The sequence below is a fragment of the Diadema antillarum genome, unplaced genomic scaffold (assembly GCF_040938485.1).
Source record: "Diadema antillarum isolate AM-2024a unplaced genomic scaffold, OU_Dant_1.0 seq00000297_RagTag, whole genome shotgun sequence".
Lineage (NCBI taxonomy): Eukaryota > Metazoa > Echinodermata > Echinoidea > Diadematoida > Diadematidae > Diadema > Diadema antillarum.
This window is the reverse complement of record NW_027271320.1, coordinates 935001-958775: the sequence shown is the minus strand read 5'-3', so window position 1 is coordinate 958775 and position 23775 is coordinate 935001. Positions and strand designations below refer to the sequence as shown.

The 23775-nt window shown below is 36.1% G+C and overlaps 1 protein-coding gene across 1 annotated transcript in view; it reads right to left on the bottom strand.

Moving 5' to 3' along the window:
• Positions 1 to 1461: 1461 nt before the first annotated feature.
• Positions 1462 to 23775, bottom strand: part of LOC139730171 (tryptophan 5-hydroxylase 1-like) — a 28816-nt gene continuing 6502 nt past the window's right edge. The window contains exons 4-12 of the mRNA XM_071641066.1: positions 18331 to 18381; positions 17346 to 17444; positions 13404 to 13450; positions 12737 to 12872; positions 9131 to 9200; positions 8763 to 8819; positions 3651 to 3746; positions 2243 to 2376; positions 1462 to 1636 (exon numbers count right to left, since the gene is read on the bottom strand). Coding sequence (XP_071497167.1) covers positions 1462 to 1636; positions 2243 to 2376; positions 3651 to 3746; positions 8763 to 8819; positions 9131 to 9200; positions 12737 to 12872; positions 13404 to 13450; positions 17346 to 17444; positions 18331 to 18381 — 865 coding nt within the window. The remainder of the gene's footprint in view (positions 1637 to 2242; positions 2377 to 3650; positions 3747 to 8762; positions 8820 to 9130; positions 9201 to 12736; positions 12873 to 13403; positions 13451 to 17345; positions 17445 to 18330; positions 18382 to 23775) is intronic.

Here is a 23775-nt window from a genome sequence, read left to right as displayed (position 1 = left end):
CCTGCCACTTCGCTTTATACGAGCTCTATACAAACTTGATTTTACCAAAAACTAAAGTAAACAGATATACGGTTACATCTATGTGTGTGTACATTTTTGCTATTAAAATTCAAGCCATTTGTTTTTCACCTCGTAAACACTACATGTCATCAACCATGCGTAAAATACAACATATAAACTATAATTGTATGAGTCAAAGGAGGAAATTTATTGACTGACGGCAAAACGCCTTTTTCGTACAATTTTAAGGTCTTTTTCCTCCTTTTCCTTTTTTTTATTTCTCTTCTTCCCCTTCTACAACCATTATTACTTTACGCTACTGGTAAAAGTACTGAGCAATTAACAGTTTTTGGCGGGACCTTTGTATCTTGATGATTGTTACAGGGGTATTTTTTTTCTAGTGTGGTAATGACAATCGCCCCGCAACTGGGATAATTTCTCTCACATTCATTGGATGACAATACCTCATATACTATACCTCCAAAATCAAGCATATATTTAACAGACAGCCACTGATTCCTGTTGTGCACCATGGTGCCTCATAGTAAGCAGCTTTATACACCATAGTCTCACGATGTGCCAATGACTTTATTGAAGTGCTTTGAAAGATATCATAATACTCATAAGAGAGTTAAAGTTCAACATTTTAAATATCCAAATACCGGACTTTTAGCTTTAAAAGCTTTCAGATGTATTATCATGCATCATGAAACTTGTCACATCAGCGGTAAAATACTTGTCATAATAACAATAAAAGAATGACTGCACATCAGGTGTATGATTACAATGTCATTTCCAGATTCGAGCGTTCTAAAATCAAGTATACATTTGTATAATTGTTATGTTGTATGCATACACACGCCATGATAGCGGTTATGATATAGATTGTGATTGTGGAAATAGATGGCGCAGATTAAACCTCAAATGAAAAACGAGATGTATGATTGTTTGTTACTGTACATGGGTATTCATGTAAAATACAGCAGTACGTCTGTTTAGCTGCCCCCACCCCCCCCCCCCCCCCCAAAAAAAAAAAAGGACTCAAAGGAAAATTTAAATTCCGGCCATTTGGAGAACGCGAAACAACAACTGACTGAGGCACATGGTAATTATGTCGAGAGCGTCTTATTAAGAAGATGAATACAATTATTCACCACTGTATACGCGATATCTGTCATGGCTTCATTTCATTTGAATAATAAACTTGACTAAATTCTTTCTTCGAATACCTCATCGTGGCTTTCAAGTGATACTGCATACAAAAAAAAAAAAAATATTCGACATATTATGACAAAGCTTTGTAGAATTTTTGATTATTCTAACTACACATGACATATTCTTAAACTTACACAATGTTAATAATGCTTTACAATTTACATGAATATTTGAAATATTATTGTACGTTAATTGACTGCGGGAATGGCGACGTTCCTCCCCTGAAGTTCAAATCCTCTTTTCGAGCTACTTGTCAACTCTGCACTGCAACTTGCTTAGAACGTGTGCGAGGACCATAAGTTCGTCTCTGACGGATTCGATGACCTTGCATACGTCACTGGGTGAGATCAGGACCTCGATACTCGATGTGTAGGGGTCATAGCGTATTTCGAATGGACGCTTGATGGTGGCTGCAAATTGCCTATTGAACACGAGGGCAGGTTTTGAAATGAAGTACGTGCAAGATGTAATAGCAGTTCCGTTCTCAGTGCTCTCGTCCTCATTGTGTGTGTGTGTGTGTGTGTGTGTGTGTGTGTGTGTGTGTGTGTGTGTGTATTTTTTTCATACACAAAGCAGATATCCTTTCTTCATTGGATGGGTTGTCGGGTCACTATAAAGCTCCAATAAATTATAAAACTTCGTATATGTAAACGTATGGTTTGTTGAAGGATTCTGTGACGTTTTTTTTTTCTTTTCTCTCTCTCTTTAGATATTCTTGCCTATACGATTGAGCACACTTAGCTGTGTTCAGGAACATATCATGTTTTATTTCATCTATGATCACTGAAAAAAAAAGTTTAAGTCTTGAAAATAATCACAAATATTGGGATTGTATTCCCGCTTCTTTTTTTTTTCCTCTCTTCGAATACAACATAAGAGAAACGGTTGACGACCCAACACGCAAGCAAAAAGACACATGTCACCTTGTGACAGCAGTAGATAAACATTCATACAACATAAGGGGAACGGTTGATGACCCTGCACGCAAGCAAAAAGACACATGTCGCCTTGAAATGTGCATTTTTACCTCATCTGGTGCTTTGCTTCCTCGAAGCTTTTCGAAATGAAGTAGACGTCTTGGTACGTGGTGATTATACATGTTTGTTTGGATGTGACGTCGGGATGAAATGGTAACACCTTGGCGTTTGGAGAGAGGGCGTGCTATTAAAAAGGAAGATAACAACATCATAGATGATTAGTCTTTTCGTGTTTTGATTTCAGCTCCCTTTAATATTGTGATAACTAGTACAAAGCTAGGTATGGAAATAAAAGAAACATAAAACAAACTAATAAAACAACAAGAGCAATAACAATAACAACAACAAGTATTCTTCAGCAAACAGCTACAGGATAGTACAAATTTAAAAATAATCCATAAATGAACCAAGGAGGTTCGAGAAATGGAGACACAACAATCTTATTCGCTTTAATCCCATGCTCGAAGCCGCCACTCAAAACTATTTGAAGTATGTGTCAAACTGGATGATCTGCCGCTCAGATGCGAAGACAATTGACTCGTGTCTCATTGCATAATCACCAGCAACTTTCCAGGGAAGATATGTCTTTCTGATGGTAATTACTTTTCGCTATCCCTACTTACAAACGATGGGCTGTAGACAATGGTAAAGGCACGGGGGTGCGCGAATAGAAGTTGCCAAATCACTCAAATGTACGTGAGATTACGTTAATCTGACATATTGATTTATAAAGAACTATAATTGAAGATGATACCATAATACTTTCATTTTGCGGTAATAAGGAGAAAAGTGATAAAACCGGCTTTCCATGAGGGTAAAATTTCAAACACTTTCAGAAAATACAGCTCAGATTTACCCTTTTGCACACATTTTCGGACGGAATATTGACTTTTGTTTTATATTCTTTATCATTAGGTGAAATTTCATTGCATTTTATAAAACAAACGAGCAGCTTCTACCCGAAATTATGTTAGCGTTAAAAATGAATCTTCAGATTGCTCAGAAAGATAGCAGCTTCAAGCATCGAACATCAAAGGCACAAATGCACCTGTGTAATTCTTTTGTCCATCCATAGAAAACTGACAGCTGATTGCATAATTATAGTCAGTTGTAACTCCATCTCTCGAACCTCCTTGAATGAACACTACCTGGAAGTGTTACATGTTAGCCCCGAATCTATAACGTGCTAGTCTGCGCAAAATCTATGTTTCCCTTTCCCCTCCAAAAAAAAAAAAAAACAACTAACAAAAACAGGGGATGAAGTGCTTGATTTCAACCGTAAATTCAACCGTGATTCGACATTGCTTCACTCGTATCTCACTCTTATTTCAACCGTGTTTCAACCGTGTTGTAGCCATGGGTCCACCGTGTTTCAATCGTGTTGTAGTCATGTGTCCACCGTGTTTCAACCGTGTTATAACCATGTGTCCACCGTGTTTCAATCGTGTATCAGCTCACCTTTAGCTCACCAATCGAAGACAAGAGGCCTGCTCCGTAAGCTCTGGTTTGCCCGTCCTGCGTGCACAAACCGAACTCCACTGTGAAGAAGTAACACTTGGGGAAGAGATATTGAAAATTTGAGTAGGCCTACATACAGTGCCTGTGCCGAAAAAAACAAAAAAACAAACCGTTTCTCGATCTGGTTAACGTCCAGAGAATACCTCTTCTAATGTTGAAGGTTCCGACAAGATTGCTTGCTGTCACAAGGGAAAACAAAACTGATCTGGCGTCACAGCAGGACAGCGATATTAAACTTAAAAGTTAAGAAGGCGGGGAATGAGAAACATTAGTAGAAGATGATTCTTTGTTGTTGTTTTTTTCTTTGTATCACAAAATAGTTGTTTATTATCTGTATGTTGTCATTCTTTCTTTTTTTCAAATCTTTATATGAACGTGTCTTACTGTGACATCATACGTTGATGTAATGTTTTTTTATTCAGCGATGGCCGTAACAAAGCTTTGACACAAAACACAAACGTACCAAAACACCCTCCAACAAAAAAACAAACAAACAAACAAACAAACAAACAAACAAACAACATCTAAAAGTTAAAACAAAAAATTGAGCGGGTCCTGATGTGATACCCCAAGAAAATAGACCCCCCCCCCCCCCATTTTTTAGAAGTTTTGGACAATTGCACTGATTTAAAAGAAAGAACATACCCTCACAAACTTGATCCATCCACCCCTAAAGCCCGGAGTGGAGTTAACCAAACTGCTTGAAATTCAGAGAAAAATGACATCACTCAGATGGATGTGGTTTTGAGCACACTTTCATCCCTGCATCCATCTTGACTGGACGTGTGTTATCTTTCTCTGCATACAGGTAAGAAACCTTGCTTTTACCTCTTTTCAATTATTCAAAATCATTCCTTCCTATTGGTAAATCTGGTGATTCTATGATATTTAGTGTTTTGTAGTGGAATGTAGTAATTATTCCTTCAGAAAAAAGGAATTCTGAACACCAATGGTGTTCTCAGGGAAGTTATTAAGTAGTATTTGTACAAATCTATTGTCACTTACAGCTAGATATGACTGGTATGCTAGTGTTGGTAAATAATAGAAATGGTGTTATTGTTATATTTGTGTAGTGATTTAGTAGTTTTCATGATGTAAGAGTTGAAATTACAACTTAAGCTGATTTAATTCCGGATTAAGTGCTGCTTGTGCGAGTGTGAACAAGCCATAGGCTGTACTGTCCTGTGTAAGAGAATGAATAGAACGGTCAGTGTAAACACTATCCAAGGCGGTGCGCCGTGTAAGAGTCCGTTGACCTTTAGGATATCTTGGGACTGACTGTGAAGTAACGGATATATACATTTGTATGTTATTCTGACTGAAAGCCCAAATGCCTTAACGAGTATGCTTATTGTAAATACATGGATATTTGGCATGATGCTTGTGAAATAGTAGTGTAGCATTGTGCAGAATGGAAACAGTGACGGATGATGATAATAGTGTACATTTGTAGATACAGGTAGAATAGAGATAGAGACGGAGGGCCGGTGTGAACACAGTTTGGATGACTCACGCCAACCTCCGCACCTTATCGGCCAGAGCTCTGACCACCAGCTCTCTGGAAGGTGTGTTTATAGTTGTGGTCAGTGTCTCTCTCACTTTCCCAGCCCCCCAGTTCCTCACTTTTTGGCCAGTCCCTCACTTGGTATAAAGAAACTAAAAAGGAACTAGAGATTGTAATTTGTCATCACTGACAAATTAAGGTGATCCGATTTTTTTTTATCAATGATTCGAGTCCTGATCGCAATAGGCATGACCATACAAGTTTCATCTGTGTTTAGAGACATTGGCCGTGTTATGTTTGCATTGTCATTTAGCAAAGGGAGTCATATCTGCCATGTTTGGTACCAAATTTTGTATACATTATAACGAAGAGACAGCAACAAGAACATATGACCTTTGACCCACCTTTGCACTCCCAAGATTGCATCTGATGAAATAGTGGTTATTTTGTGAAATGATTCTCGCGACATCGTCTATACGTGTGCAAAATGTGGGAAAGATAGGACAGGTATTCACCAAGATAGAAGATGAAACATTAATGACCTTTGACCCTAATTTACATACCCAGGATGTTGTCCGATCTAGTAGTTGTTATTTTATGCAATAATGTACGTGGCATGAACTAAACATGTGCAAAATATGGGGGTGATAGGGCGTGTTTTTCTTGAGTTATTGCAAAGAAAGTTGCAGAAAGAAAGAAATATCTCAATACATAAAAGATAAGCTTTGATTTCAACCAAGTCTTTTATCGTGATCCCGACTTCGTATGAAAAAACGAAGGGCAATTGAACGATAGCGCAAAGTCTCAGCTACAACATATTAAAATCTGGGAGAAATTCACCGAAGGGTAAGTGAGCTAGTGCTCGATAAAGACAATCATGTCAATTTTCACATTTAAAAAAAATTCCCTCCCATAGAGATAACACGTCATAACGGAAATACAAAAAGAAGTACATATGACCTTTGACCTCAATTTGCACAGACAAGATGGCATCTGAGTAAAAAGTAGTTATTTTGTGAAATGATCCTTGTAACATGGTCTTTTCGTGTGCAAAATATGGGAAGAGTAGGACATGTATTCACTAAGATACAGGATGAAACACTTATGACCTTTGACCCTAATTTCCATACCCAAGATGGCGTCTGATCAAGTAGTTGTTATTTTATGAAATAATTTACGTGACATGAACTAAACATGTGCAAAATATGAAAGTGATAGAGGCCGTTTTTCTTGAGTTATTGCAAAGAAAGTTGCAGAAAGAAAGAAATATCTTAATACATCGAAGATAAGCTTGAATTTCAACCAAAATTTTTGACATGATCCAGACATCGTATGAAAAAACGAAGGGCACACTAACGGTAGCGTAAAGTCTCAGCTACAATATAGTAAAATCTGGGAGAAATTTACCGAAGGGTAAGTGAGCTAGTGCTCGATAAAGATAATCATGTCAATTTTCATTTCCAGAAAAACTGCACTCCCATAGAGATAACACGTAAACTGGTCAAATTTGACAAGATTACTTTCAATCCATTTATACGAGGTGATACCGTTATCTAATCAAAATTTTGTTATTTTATGTTTGAAAGAACATTAAATAAGCTACAACATACTGAAATCTGGGTGAAAATTGACAAAGGACTAGTGAGATACGCTCGAATAAACTTGAAATTTGATGACGTCATTTTGAAAATTTACTTTTTTACTTTATTAAGAAATTTGATATCTTTTAATCATTTTGTCAGCATTGCCACCCCATGAAATGACATGTACAACTCATCAGCTTTCAAAATATGTAAAGAAAAGGGGGGTCACCGTCCATCCTGACGAGTAAAATCGGATTTAAAATTGGCGGTTTTTTGGCATAGTTGCACTGTATATCGCCATTGACGCGCGCGCGGAATTTCAACTTTTACGGGCCCGTATGACGTCATATTGAGTCGGATTGACTTGAAACTTGGTATAAATATTTCTTGACATTACAGACATCCGATCAAAGTGAAAAAACTGGAAATTTAAATGGCATATGAGCTGTGCGTGCGTATATGCGCGCGCGCGTACGCGTCCGTCCAATTTTTTCAATTTTTCAAAAAATGCTCCAATTGGTCTGAAACGTGTGCAAAAAAAATTTGAGCTCGATTTGAGCATACAAATACTTCAACGCGCGCGTACGCGCACGTTTTAAAGTAGAGATGAATTTTCAGAAAATGACTAGAATGAGCTTGACTTGAAATACATGTGACGTAAATTTCATTGAAAAATTCCATTCCATTAATGAGATATGATTGAGAATGTGTTTTCATATAATGACGTCATAGTGACGTCACGGTCGACTGATCACTTTGATTTTTGTTCGATTGTCGTCTTTTTGACACGATACATAAATGGTATAAGTTTGACATTCATAGACAATGCACTTTCTGAGCTAACCTCTACACAACTTTTGGGGAGAAATAAAGAAAAAAAAAGAAAGAATCAGTACAGATACAGAAGGTGATCCGAGAGGATACTCGGATCACCTAATTATTCAGGGATCGTCCCCAAAGTTTGGTCTTCAGAGCGACTGTAGTAACATTCCCGAAATACTTTCGCTTTTGCCTGACGGCAGGGATCATCTCAGATGTTGTTAAAGTTTATGCTGTAAAAGATGTTATAGAAGCGTTTTGTTTTATATGAGAGGAATAAAATATAGGAATGAGCAGGAAAGAGAGAGAAAACCTGGCTTTTAGAGAAACAAAGGAAAACTAAAGAAGTTGGAATTGTTTTGCAGTGTACTAAGATGACTAGTTTTCCCGCTTGCTTTCAGAACAATTTTTGCCAAAGAAGTGAATGCATTCCAGGTTTAGGTTTATCTAATCATTTGTGTTTCGGTTTGTGGATACAAACAGAGATTAATCAAATGATATGTAGTTGTGTTTATTTGATTAAATCAATTGTATTTTAAATGACTGGTTAATGTTAAGCTATAAGGTTGCTTTTGTTAAAGGAGAATTTTACAGTTAATTATGCTTACTACAAAGGAATATTAAGATTGATTGTTACGAGTAAGTGTCATAATTAACCTTTGATTTAGAGACTCTTTGAGGTATAAATCAAGCATCATGATATTGAGCAAGGTAAATTATCAATTACACTGAAGAAGAATTAGATATTCATATCAACAATTTGCATGTGTAATTCACGTTGTGTTGATGAAAAGAAGTATTGATAATTATTTTGATTGCGATTTATATGATCATTATTGAAACTTGATATGATTTATACAAGAATAAAGAGAACACTTTCATCCCTGCATCCATCTTGACTGGACGTGTGTTATCTTTCTCTGCATACAGATCAAGAGTGATATTGGAGTGTAAAGTCAACCCAGTTACCCGAGACCCGGGTAACACTCATAAGTATCTTCCTAAAATTGCACTGATATTTTCTACATATATATCTGAGTTTCTCAATTTGCTCATAAATATTCTGGTTATCATTTCACTTCGACATGTTCAACGTCTTGATCTTGTATTGTGCATTGGGGTCTCACTGAAGAATCTGGTGCTTACCGTTGCGAGCTTGTTTATTTCTTCTTCACTAGCTCCCAGAGAGGCTAGTCCAATTTCCTATGGGAACACAGCAAAGTAAACAAACGAACAAGCACATTTATTTCATACACGCTTCCTTTACCAACAAGACCTTATTATCTAAACATCTAGTTGGCTAGACGGGAATAATGTGTGAATTCTGAAAAAAAGGTATCGTTATTCTGCGTCAATGTTGTAGTTATTTGATTTTGATACTTTATACCCAACACCATCAACACACCAGAAAACGAACGCGACGGCCCTACCCTGTTACATTTTCACTCTATCATTTCCGACTATACAGTAGCAGAAGTGATTGAATCATACCTGAATTTTCTGCTTATTCTCACCTGAGAGAATTGAGCGAAGCTCTTGTCGGCCAGGAGGGGCATGTGTCCCAATAGCTCATGGCAGCAGTCACTGTAAATGTTAGGAAATAAAAGGCATCAGAGTGCATTCTATCAAATATACACAATGGGTAATGACCACGGCCCGACCTCTATGGTCTCTCCTGACCAAAATGTATTGATAAGGACTCGCGTGGATGAATAAGGTACCATTGTTAAACAGGTAGTCAACTGATTTGCTTTGATTTGTTGTTGCTTTTTAAGTTTATCAACTTTACTGTTATCAAAGGCATTGTTTACCAATTGCAGATGAAACAAAAACCTGGCTTTAATGCTTCAAAACAACCCAAGGAAAAAAAAAAAAAACATAATTCGTATAATCAACGTTAAGTAGCGATTACATATGCAAAATTTGAACAATAGTTCAAAAAAAGACTCTTTCCATCGGCACACCGTCTACAGTTACGGTTTATTGGGAAAAATAGAGATATCTCATATACCTTATGCTTTATTGCGAAATCTTCATTACTACGATGTTTTGTGATAGAACAGACCTACACATATGCATTAAATGTGATTACTAAAGTATTTTCTGAAATCGCTGTTCCAAATGCGCTAACAGCACATTTAAGGTGAATGCGGTTGAGGGCTGATGTAGAATATGCAAACGTACCATGTTTAAGTTTTATATGTTTGATTTGATTTGATTTCGATTTATTTTCATATTTCTCGATGAAAAAATACATCAAATATAACAAAATTAAATGAAGTACATGATATCAAGCTGGAGACATACATAAAATATTGCAAATATATAAAACTTATAGTGGTCGATCTATGACGTTTTGAATCTGTGAATGGATGCTAAAGAAATATGAAGGAAACTACTTAAAAGCGAGCTTGTTGAGCGTAGGTCCCAGTTAAAATCGAGTTAAAGATTAAGATGGGGAGCACGGGTACAACAATGACTGAAACATAGAGAAAAAAAGTACATTTATACAGTTATGTAGCAAATTCTTCCCTAATGCAGATTTGGGATCGGATAAGCCACATGCTGTGGGCGGATGAACCATTGTCGTTCTGGCGATAATAACAATATGACTCAATGTATGATAACAATAATACGGTTAAAAATATTAAAGATTTATACATTGCGTGTATTAAGGAGGGAACACATGCACCTGCAAATCCCCCACCCCCCAAAAAGAAGACATTCAACAACCAGTTACAGTGCAGAAGGAATTAAAATACCAGCTGTTACCTCGCCCAAAATGTCTTAGAGAAGGAAGAAAATGCAATAGGTCATAGACACATTGACAGAATTTGAGGGCACTAATAGCTGGTTTTAACATAACAACAACCCTGGAGTACGGTACAGCGGGATAGTCCTGTACAGCACGAAACAGATTTCAGTGAGCTGAATTAATGTAATTATTCAATAAATACTGTCTTAATTTGCATTTAAATGATGATAGTGATAAACAACCTGTGAGTTCAGAGGGGAGATCGTTCCAGTATTTCGGTCCCGCATACATAATTGTTTTCATCGCGAAAATTGTTCGAGTACGTGGAAGGTGATAAGCGTCCCGTTGGCGGGTGGGATAATTGTGAACTGAGTAGTTTCTTTTGAACATGTGAAGAAAAACATCAGGAAGATCATTCGTGCAATATTCATACATGAAAATACCTAGGTTGTAATCAAACAAGTCAGGCAATTTCAAAATTTTGTTCTTTTGAAAAAATTCATTTGTATGAGATAGATATCCAGCGTTATTGATAATTCTGATGGCGCGTTTTTGGAAGATGAAAAGCGAATCAAGCAAAAATCTGGACGAATTACCCCATGCAAGAATTCCATAGTTGAGGTAAGGGGAAATCATTGTTGAGTATATAATTTGTAATATATGTATGGGGGAAAATATTTCAGCTTATTCAAAATTCCTATGTTTCTGGACAAAATTTTACTTAAATAGTTAATAAGTATGGGTTTTCCAGGATAGATCACTATCAATGTAAAGTCCTAGAAACTTAATTCTATCTACCTGGTTTAAATTGATACCATTGATCTTAACATAATCAGAAACAGATTGCAGAGAATTGCTGAACACCATGTAATGAGTGTTATCAATATTTAGTAACAACTTATTTGCGTGGATCCAGGACTGAACAAGTTTCAGTTCATTGTTTAACATATGTATAAGCGTGTTAGAGTTACGATGTGAAAGAAATACATTTGTGTCATCAGCAAAGCATATGCAAGAAAGAATCTGAGACGAATTTTGGAGGTCGTTTGTACAAAATAAATAATAATGGGCCAAGTAGGGAACCCTGGGGGACACCACAAGAAGTTGCTTTCAAGAGAGACTCATGACCGTTTAAATAAACATATTGCTTTCTATTAGTAAGGTAGTCTTTAAACCAATCTAGAGCTGTCCCACGAATGCCGTAATGGCTTAACTTATAAAGCAAAATATCATGGTCTATCGTATCGAACGCTTTTGAGAAGTCGAGAAAAACACCGATGGTATGGGAAGCTTCATCTAAAGCACGGGCTACTTTATCAATGAAAGCTAGCAAAGCGTGGGTTGTGCTATGCTGTTTTCTGAATCCAAACTGAAAATTTGAAAGAATATTGCAATTGATAAGGAATCTACGAGTTCGTTTGTGAACAAGTTTCTCCAAAATTTTTGAAATTGAAGCTAAAAGAGATATTGGACGGTAATTGCTAACAGATTCTTTAGCACCCTTTTTGAATATTGGAACGACTCTAGCAATTTTCATCTTTTCAGGAACTTTTCCAGTTAACAAAGATTGATTGAAGATATAAGTAAGGGGAGTAATTATTTCAGTTATTATATTAAAAAAAAACTGAAATTCCGTCATCACCTGTACTTTTCTTGTTATTTAGTTTGCGAACAATTTCTTTGATTTCTTCCACGATAACAGGAACAAAAAACAAAGTGTGTGCATTCCTTTCCCTTAGAAACGAATGAAAAGGTGTCCCGGAGCGAGGTATTTTCTTGGCAAGATCTGGCCCAAGGTTAACGAAGAAGTCATTGAATACATCTGCCATCTCCCCTGGATTGTCTATCACGCGACCCTCTTTTAGAATACGATTTGGGGAATTCGCCTCAGAGCTGGATTTTAAAGCTGTGTTGATCACCTTCCACGTACTCTTTATGTCAGATTTGCATCTATCGAACTATCGAGTAAAAATACTGTTGCTTAGCTAACGTAGAGGTCAGCGTATTTCGATAACAAACATAACGAGATTTAGTTGAAGAATTTGGGGATTTACGGTATCTACAAAATAATCAAAATAATATCAATGAAAGGGTTCGCAATGAGATGGATAATTCGAAGACAAATATCATTGAATATTGGCGTTCAAATTGTACTACATCTTCTCAAACATCTGCATGCAAAGGTGGGTGTGCCTTTAAAAGAAAATAATTATGCAAATCCCGAATCAAAACTAGTGAAAGTCCGCACCGTAAAATGCTGGAAAAAAAAAACACCCATAGCTCAATCCATAACTAAAATGTAATTCTTCCAGTTGGAGGAATAATCTTATTGACAGTGTGCCAAAGTCATGTCGAAGCTTCTTACGGTTCTGGTGTGTACAGCGGGTCGGAAGAGTGTCTGATGTACTGAGTGCAGTGAAAGAGGCGAAACGCAAGGCCAGCCAGGAAATCCCTGGCACTCAAGTATCCAGCAACAGGTCTTAGCTGAAATCCTGTTCGGTCTGAGAAAAAGGTGAGACAAAGTAACAGGCTCACATCATTACATTCGTCATCATCGTACGTCATTACATTGAAAAAATAGATGGATAGACATATATTATAGATCATCTACCTCCTATCTATTCATTCAACTATTAAGGGCATGTTGTAATGACTTATTTGTATTTTTGTCTCTGTCTACATTTCCTTATCAAACATGCATCTCTGTATCTGTTTACTATGATAATAGTATTATCATGTATTTGAACATACATCCATCTATCCATTCATCTATATATATATAGAGTACTTCATTTAAGTCATGATTGTAACGATGGTTTTTTTTCTAGTGCACTAACTTCATTGTTTTTCACTACTAGAGGCCTTACGGTTCCTTTTGAACTCTCAAAATGTTAGCATTCTTTAAGATCCAAATTAAATTTCATGTCACAATATTTGAGAGAGCATCAGGGCTTGTCTGGAATTTCAACAAAATGTCATGACATTGAAGAAAAATGGAGGGGTTATTTCATTTTTATGTTATCTGCAAATACCTTTCAAGAATGTTGAAACGTCTTCTAACTGAGGTATGTTGTCCTCTCTGTAGGAAGAGCGGAGCATAGAAGAACTACTTGAACCTAGACCAGTACTACGAGTGTTTCATCATAAAACAACATTACTGTCAGACAAGAACTGAGATTTTATGCATCAGCTTCATTTTAAATAAACTCTGAGAAAGAATACAGAATTAAAAGAAAAAAAAATAAGGAAGATTTCATTTCATTTCATTTCATTTCATTTATTTCATTTCCAACAACATTTTCATACACAAAATAACACAACATCAATGCAATGTAGTAACAAAGAAAAATACGTGAAGTTGACAATACTACGCATCACAAAAGCAAAGTAAACAATGAAAATTGAGTTGAAACTAAAGTTGCAGGAAATGGAGGAGACATGCTAAAAAGCTAAGCTTGTATTTTGCAGTCTCCTCGTGGACAAAAAGACTAAATAACATCAAAAAGCAATTAGCTAGACATAATATATCGGTGTACAACACAACAGACCTATACATATAAACAAACAAACAAACAAACAGGGGTGCACGTCACGAGACCGACACCCACGAGTCATACAGCCCACAAGTTACACAGCTCACAAGTCACACAGCCCACGAGTCATACAGCTCACAAGTCATACAGCCCACCAGTTATACAACCCACGAGTTCGACACCGAGCAAATAAAGCCCACGAGTTCGACATCAAGTAAAATAAGCCCAGGAGTTATACGGCTCACGAGACCGACACCACGCACAAAAGGCTCACGAGACCGACAGTAAGCAAACAAAGCCCACGAGGCCGACACTACACTTAAAAGGTCCACGAGACCGACGCCACGCACACAAGGCTCACGAGACCGACACTTCGCAAAAGAGGCTCACGAGACCGACACCAAGATATTGGAGCGTTTAGTAACATACTGTCATCGGTATAGAGACCCGTTGATATCATCCATAAGGGCCATTCTCAGATTAAGTGTTCAATTCCACGTGAGTAAAACCGAAAAATCAACCACAAAGTAATACATTCAAAGATGTGTTTTTGGTAACTTCAAAACCGGTCAAATACGAAACAAAAAGTGGAACATTCTAAATGATGGCCATTCATTGAGTAAAAATGGATTGAAATAGAGCATCATATATGATTTTTGATCACCAATCAGATACGTTACCGCAAATTTACATGCTGTAAATGGACTCCTAACGTTGAATTAAATTTACTGTTTTGATCCAATTTCTGTTCAGGAAAAGACATTTGTCCCCCCTAAAGATATTGGGATTTTTCAAGAGGTAAAGACGTTGTCATCCCTTGCTAGTTAGTAGAAATTATTTCTGTGTGGTAGGTTGAAATATGTTTTTTGCTGAAATAAAATATAACCTTAAGATTCACTTTGTATTTTTAACAAATTTCGCTTACAAATAAAGTTTTGAATGCCACAAATCATGCAAAGGGAACGATCCGATCTGGAATTTGCACAGGAAACAAATATGAATTGCTTTCCTGGGGAAATAACTATTGAAAAACATCGAATTGACTTTGGTAACGTATCTGGTAAAATATAACTAATAATTTTAGTTGTGTATGAATTAATAAATATCACCTGTTTAGTTATTTACTTTATGAATTGATGTAAAAATGAATGATGTAAGCCCAAATTAACAATTTTAAACATTGTACGTAATATTTAAACTATGAAATGTAGTGGAAAAGAGCCCTAAATATGAGAGCTGAGTTCTTCATTCACAGAATATTCTCATCTTACGTTTGAATGTATTTATCCATCTGACTATAAATATTCATTAAGTTTTGATGGATAATGCAAACAAGGTTTAAAAAATATATTTTTGCAGGCACTTAGAAGGAAGTAGGTACAGTCTCTATGAACTTGAAATACTAAAAAGTTGTTTTATCTATGGTAACGTATTTGACTCACCCCTTTTAATGAAAATGAATAAATAATTGTTCAACTTATCAATGAATCTTGAGTAGTTCTTCATATGTTGAAAAACACTAGAATAAATATGCAACAGAACACTGAAACTTTTCTCGGAAGCTTTTCATAAACTAGTTTTTACTCTTTCAAAGTTAGGTAACGTATCTGGCGTACCGTAAATGAATCCGTCGGTGAAGTTACAGAGCAATATCTACTGAATATTCTTCATTTGAACATAACTTTAATTTTTTATAGAAGCGTCATTCTATGCAGAATTGTTTTATGAACACTTTGTTTTACATAACATTATTTGTCACCGTGGGTGCCCTGAATAATACGTAACGTATCTGCTAAATCTGAAAAGCAAAAAACTGATATGCTGAATCATAGCTTCGTCTTGTAAAATAAACGTTAAAAGTTGTTGCATAGAATATGAAAGTGGCTGGGTTTTATAGATTAGAACTTTGGAATTTGTGAACACACAGAGATTTGTTTGTCAAAACATGTACAATTTTTTTTTCAGCATTTTGATTATGTGGTAACGTATCTGTCGGAATACTTGGCATTAAGTTGTGAGACACTGACGCACAAAGAAAAATCATGTGGAAGTGTTGCTCTTTTTCAACTTCCTGTCCTTTTGGTGTAAGAATATAATCCTGAGGTCCCACAAAACGAAGCATATAATGTGAAGGGATGAATTTTGACCAGATTTGATCCCGTGGAAGCACAAGACCAATGAACAAAATTCGGTCACGTATCTGCGGTAACGTATCTGTGGTAACGTATATGGTCGATCATGATATTATGAGAGCGATATCTACCGAATATTTCTCACTTGTACTAAACTTTAATGTTGAATCGATGCGTCATTCCGAGGAGTAGCGTATAATATACAATTTGTCTGACATTGCAATATCTGTCGCAGTGGGTGGCGTGAAATGTATGTAACGTATCTGTCCAAATAAAAATGTAGAAAACCGATATTTCAAACATTGTACCGTATTCTCAATAAAAAGCTGTTGCACAAAAAATCTAAGTACTTGCAATGTATGGAGTATATCCTCAGGGTTTCATATACTCAGGGTCAGTGCATAGTCTTGTTATTTTCGCAATGCTGTAACACTAAAGAAACTGGTAACGTATCTGGCGGTGAATTTGGCGACAGGTTTCAAAAGGCTATAAAAAAGAAGTCAATAAAAATTTTGGAACTTTTCGAGTATTGTGATTAGCACATATGATTTGCTTATCGTCCATGCAAATTATATTTGGAAAGTGTGTTTGTGGACGGAGAGGAGCAATAAAACATAATTCTAAAATAGCCGGCGACACTGCGTTTTGGGGGTCTTAACGAAGTTTAACAGCAAAATTTTATACAAAAAGGCAGACAACCGCATTTGATCGTGTTTATTTTTAACAAATAATGTCCTCGTGATATATTATAAACATTTAAATAGTATCTAATAGGTTTCAGGGAACCGCAAACGGTCATGGAATGTCGTCGACACCAAAATTCCGTATTTGCACACTTTTACTGAGAATGGGCCATAAGGTCCATGTTTATCAAATCGCCTGATCATAGACTTGGTGTGCTGTGCTGTTTTGTGAAATATACGAGCAACAAGAGCCTCCTTGACAGCTTCGAACTTTACGTGACTATCTACGTGCATTTTGTATATAAACATACAACAACAACAACAAAAACAACAACAGCAATACCAACAACAACACGAAGGTGTGATCAAGCTTTGCAAGATAGAAACCATTTCTGTTTCTTTTTTTTTATTGATAGCAAATTGTCAAAGAGGTTTCGTCTATATCACACTGAAGTCATCAGGGTGTCAATGTGAAAGCCTGGTAGATGTTGTCTTTATTAGATCGAAAGTTTGACACTACACCTTGAATGTTTAACTTGTTTGTTACACGCATAATTAGAAACTGACACTCAGACGTTCATAAATCAATCTCACGGACCCATCTGGGCAGCCTCCTGTGTCCTCACCTGTATCCACAGTCGCGTTTGAGAAGGTTGAAATTCTGCAGATATTCCTTGCAAGCGTGAGAAGGATACAGTTTGCTGAGCTCGCAGAACACACGACCCCTGCAGGTTGGAAGATATAACCCGTAAATTTACTAAGCTGATCTTTTAAAGAATCTACCAATCCAGTGGTATGTGAATTGCTGTAAGATCTGTCAAGCAGGAAGCGTTTTCAGCTGGTTTCGATTACTGTATCAATGATTCGAACAATTTTTGGATACTTTTCGCGATTTATTCCGCTCGTATTTCATGATGACTTCTGCTCTCTGAAATATCTCACTTGAGAAAGAAAAGAGCAAACCAAAACAAAACAAAAAGGGTATGTGAAAAAAAAATAAATCGTGGGATTTCGAGATTTGTTTTTAAATCAGCCGAATTAATCAGTTTAGGTCTTTGGAAAAAAAAATGATATGTTGGATTCAATGAATACACAGGAATTCATACGTACAAAGTGACGCATATAGGAGTGTTTCCTTCAGGGCACAATTTCAAATTTGAAAGCTGATGCCTATGGAACATATCCCCCCCCCCCCCCCGGGTTTGTTCCTTAAGGATTTTACTGCAACTTTCTATTCAATGCCAGACAGGAATATACACGTATTATGTAATGATATTGTATACTAACCTGAATACAATTTATTGCATTCGTATGGGTGAACAGGGAACAAATATTATAACTCATACATGTGCATCATATTCATCTTACCACCATTAAACAGCTAATACGAAACATCGAAATGGCATTGAAAAACAAACAAACAAAATGCAACAACTTGGAAAGATATGACTAATGCAAAAGTGTGTATTGGGTAAAGATAATATATTTAAAATCCTTTGAAAATGATGATAAGTAGCAGTGGAGAAAGGAAGAGAGAAGGGATGAGACGAAAACGAGGCTGATAATGAAAGTAACAAAAAAAAACAATACAAAACGTAAAGGCTTTCATACCAGGTATTTGTTTCTTCTTCTGTATACTGCACACGTGGTATGGGTTGACCGCTGTATCCATAAGACAATGTCAAATAATGGTAAATAAACTTTAAAGACCCCACACAAAATAAGAGGGTAGCCCGCATACAACTCAACTGCCATTACGATGATAAGTCTAGTAATCATTGTAGTATACAATGATAATGCAAGGTCAAATTTCGATGCTATGGACATGTCACACCCATAAATTATTATTATTCTATTTTTTCATACCTCTGCCTCTCCCTCTCCCTCTCTCTCTCTCTCTCTCTCTCAACCTTAGATGTATCACACAACGGACAGCTTCATGAAATTAAAACAAAAACAAAACAACAGTCGTAAAATATATTAATCTTTAAATAATCATCACTTTTTTTTTCTTTTCACAGGTTGCAAAATGTTGCAAAGCCATGCATGCGACGACAATTCCATTCATTGGCATAAAGATATTTCGTATAATTTGCTGGAGGAAACAAAATGTACCACAGTGTTTTCACAATGAGTTCACATAGTCAGATATATATATATATATATATATATATATATATGATTATATGAAGAGTTTGTTCGCAAAAACCGATAAGTCCATATTTGCCAAATGGAGACATTGCGATTAAAGGTCAAAAGGCTTTTGACCATACCTTTAAAAATGTACCTTTATATTTAGTAAAACATATATCATTCAAAATAGTGGAGCGGCATAGCCGAACAATTGTGCATTTTGTGATAAAAGCACCAAATTTCGTACACAGGTTGACAACCACATTCAGATTAAATTTAGATATTGGGCCATCGTAAATAGCGCCCTCAACGTCCATGGCAGCCATTTTTCAAAATGGCTGCCATAAATGCCATGTTTTCGTAACATTTGCTAAGTTTAGGAGAGAAAAGTCAATAAGATTTTCGTTACAAATGGGAAATTACATTCAAAATAAATCTAGATATCGGGCCATTGGAAATAGCGCCCTCAACGGCCATGGCAGCCATTTTTCAAAATGGCCGCAATAAATGTCACTTTTTCAAAATATTTGTTAACTTCAGAAGGGAAAGCCAGTAAGATTTTGCAAACAAGTGGGAAATTACATTCAAAATGAATTTAAATATTTGGCCATTGTTAATGGCGCCCTCAACGTCCATGACAGACATTTTTCAAAATGGCTGTCTTATGTGCCACTTTTTCGATGATTTTGCAAATTTCAGATGGGAAAAGTTAATAAGATTTTGCTCATAAATGTTAATTACATTCAAAATAAATCTAGATATTGGGCCATCAGAAATTGCGCCCTCAACGGCCATGGTAGCCATTTTTTCAAAATGGCCACCATAAATGCCTTTTTATGTTAACCCTATTAAGCCCAAGCTATTTTGACCCCTCGCAGGCCCAAGGGGGGGGGGGGCACATTGTGCCCCCCTATATAACTTTTTTATTATTTGATGAATCATCGTCATATTTGGCACGTGGGTAGAGTAACTCATACTCTACATGACCATACATTTGAATTTTCACAAGGTCACCCATGGAGGGCGCTATTTATAAAAATATAAAGAAATACATAGGAAATATGCTAAAAACATGATTTTTCGGTATAATTTCTTTATCCCCATTATATATGTCTTATTATAGACCAATCATTTTCATATTTGCCACAAATGATAAGCAAGTGGAATTTTATTGTTTTTTATGTTTGAAATTTCTCAAGGTCACCACATGGGGGTGCTATTCATATAAACACAGTGATACATTATGAGACCTGAGATGAAATGTTTGGGATGGGAACATGTATAGTAATGACATTTCATATTTGCATAATAGTGGAATTTTGAGATTGCAAATTGATAATATGATAAACTAATGATATATAGAGGCATAACTTGGGTGAAGGAATCAAAATAACTCAAAATATAAGGGCAATCTGTAGAAAATATTATTGTTTTCAATTATCTCTATTATATCTATTGTTTTATGCCTTTGTCACATAAAAACAAAGGAAATAATAAGAAAAACTTTCCAGGACCATAATTACTTCAAATTTTGCTTCTTCAACAAATTTCAGCCAAGAAACACCCATTTCATACACTGTAATGCTGTTAAATGAAATGGGAACAGAAAAAAGATGCAAAATCTGACTGACATGGTTGTCAGTTTATGGTTGCCATGGCAACCAGCAATATCAAATATAGCTAAATTATAGATCAAAATGTTCGCAATAAGATTTTAGGAAAAGTCACCAAATTTGGTTGAAATCGGATTAAGGACGAAGGAGTGGCAAACGAAAATCTGGTAGGGGGGGGGGCACAATGTGCCCCCCCTTGGGCTTTATAGGGTTAAAGAATGCAAATTTCAGAAGGGAAAGCCATTTTTTTTTCTTTTTTGCAAACAAGCAGGAAATTACATCCATTTTAAATCCAGATACTGGGCAATTGAAAATTGTGCTCTCAGTGGCTATGGCAGCCATTTTTTTTTTTTAAATGGGCACCATAAGTGTCACTTTTTCATTTAAAGAATGCTAATTTCAAAAGGAAAAGTCAATGAAATTTTGGTTATAAATGGGAAATGACATTTAAAATAAATCTCGATATTGGGCCATTGGAAATTGCGCCCTCAACGGTCATGACAGCCATTTTTCAAAATGGCCGCCATAAATGCTATTATTTTCGAAAAGATTTATTTATTTATTTATTTATTTATTTGTTTTGTTTCAGTAGGGTAGCTCTGTCAGTGGCTAAACACTGTTATTCTCAGAGGCCCTACACATATAATAACGTACATCACGAAATACATTGTAGACACATTTACCAAGAAAAATAACATAATGTACAATTACGGTACACTTACAACATGGCCAAATAATTGAGCATTGCGGAGGATGGTAGAAAATAAATAAATAACATCATTTTTATCATTACAGTTCACTGGAAAGTGATATGCCAAGACATATCTAAGAAAAATCAAAATGTCTAGGTTACAGCACATGTATATATTGCATAATCCATAATTCTTCATTTACTAAAATCAGAAGGGAAAGCCGAGATTTTGCAAACAGGTGGGAGATTACATTCAAAAGTAAACTTATTGGGCCATTGCAAATTTCCCCCTCAATGGCCAATCCAGCCATTTTTCAAAATGGCCACCATGAATGTCTTTTTTCGTAAAGTGTTGCAGACCTCAATCAGAATTTCGACAAAGGTGAAAAATTACATTCAAATTGAATTTGACAATAGGCCATCCAAAAGTGCACCCTCAAACAGCCATAGCAGCCAAGTTTCAAAACAGCTGCCATGGATGCCCCCCTTTTTTTTTGGCAAAAATTTGCTGATGTCAGAAGGAAAAGTCAATAAGACTTTGCAAACAAGTTGAAAATTATGCGCAAAAATAAATTTAAGTATAAGGTCTTCTTAGAAGGCGCCCTCAAGGTCCATGCTGACCGCCATGGATGTCTGCTTCTTCTTTTTTTTTTTTGTTGAAAGATTTGCAAATTTTAGAGAGAAAATCAGTGAAATTTGTACATATGTTGGAAATCATATTCAAAAGAAAATAAGTGACCCGCTACAACAAAAAGATCCTAAAGTCGCGCGCGGTCGAAGCCGTGAAAATCGAGTTTGAAGTCAGAGCATTAAAATTGGTCAAAACTTACGATTTTCTGATTTTGATATATTACTGGAGTCTAACATATCTTCTTTCAACTGTCGAAATTTTGAAGCAAAATGATCAAAGGAAAAATAGGGTTTTTCTGAGCCATGTTTTTTAGCGTTTCAACGAAGCAGAGACTGGTTCGAAAATTTGGATTGAGCGCCACAGATAGGTTCCGCCCTTAACAACGACCAGAGTAATCTCATTGGTCAGTCTGCTGCTTGCTGCTAACCGAAGCGTGAAGCTCGCACACTGCCCAGTGGACTGGTGCGTGCGGGCGGGGTGCGCTATGCTCAGCCGGTTCTCACATCCTGGTCACTGATTGGTTGGTAAGGAGACCGCCGACGCTGATGTGCTTGAATGAACTCTTCGGGGGTTGCTAGGGCTTACCTTCTATTGTCCAGAGGTGAAAACTGACTTGCGTGTCCCTTGATCGCGATTGCGTCGAAAGGAAGACTTTTAGGGCGCTTTTCTCAAAACAGTGATTTTCCAGACGTCTCGACATGCTCTCTTTTAAACATCGATATCTCCGCAGCCGATTATCTTTATAAAATGTGTTATATATCAATTTAAAGCAGAAAGATTAGGGGATTATATCATGCAATTTTCAAATAATCGACCTCGCCCGACTTTAGGATCATTTTGTTGTAGCGGGTCACATAATATATAAGGTCATTACAAATGGCACCATCAATGACCATATCAGCCATTTTCCAAATGGCCACCATAGATGCTATTTATTTCTTGAAAATATGATAATGCCAGAAGAAGACAATACAATTTTTTGTGCAAATTGATAAAAGACATTCAAATAAATTAAAGTTTGAATTTGAATTTGAATTTGAAATGAAGATATTGAGCCACCATTTAAACATCGTCCCCAACGGCTATGGCAGCTCTTTGTCAAAACGGCTTTCACACACTCCTTGCTTTTTCCAGAAGGAGAAAGCGATAGCATACTGCTAAACAGCCATTATATCTAATGCAATCTGGTGTTCAAAGAAATTTAAATAAAAAAAAGGTTTCATTGATGGGTTAGTTCTAAATTCATGTTTTCAGTTTGGTTCTAATTGCAGTATTTCGCTTGTGATGGCTAACAGTATGGATATCAAAGGTATGTGTTTTTATGGAAGCACAGCAAGTAAATTAACTTTTTTCATAAAATGAAAGGCCACTTTTTCGTATCTGTCTTAAAAATATTTAGGAAGTTACATTTAAGAATAGATACACATCATATTTCAGATTCTTTAATGTCTCTGTGAGTATTCTAGTGTCTTCTCCTTCTGAAGTTAGCAAATTTTCAAGACAAAAAAAAAGAAGAGTGTATTGTAACCAATTTGACAAATAGCTGAAATAACCATTGAGAACACAGCTTATGATGGCTTAATGTCTAAACTTCTTCGTATGTAATTGTCAACTTGAAAAAAAAAATGTTTATTTTCTTCTTCCGGCATTAGGATGTCTTCATAAAAGAAAAATGGCATCTATGACAGCCATTTTGGACAATGGCTGCAATTACCGTTATTAGCATTTTTTTTTCTTCTTGAAAATTTGCGAAGGAACAATTTGTAGAGTTAATGCAATCTAGATATATTGTTTGATTATAAGCATGATTTTTCAATTTATGTTCACATTTGTTGACTTTTCTTTCTGAAATTACCATTTTCTAAAAACAAAATGATTATGACAATGGCAGCCATTTTGGAATATGGCTGCCATGGCCGTTGAGGGCAGTATTATAATAATACAAATATTTATTTCAAGCATAATTTTCAAATTGTGTGCAAAATCTT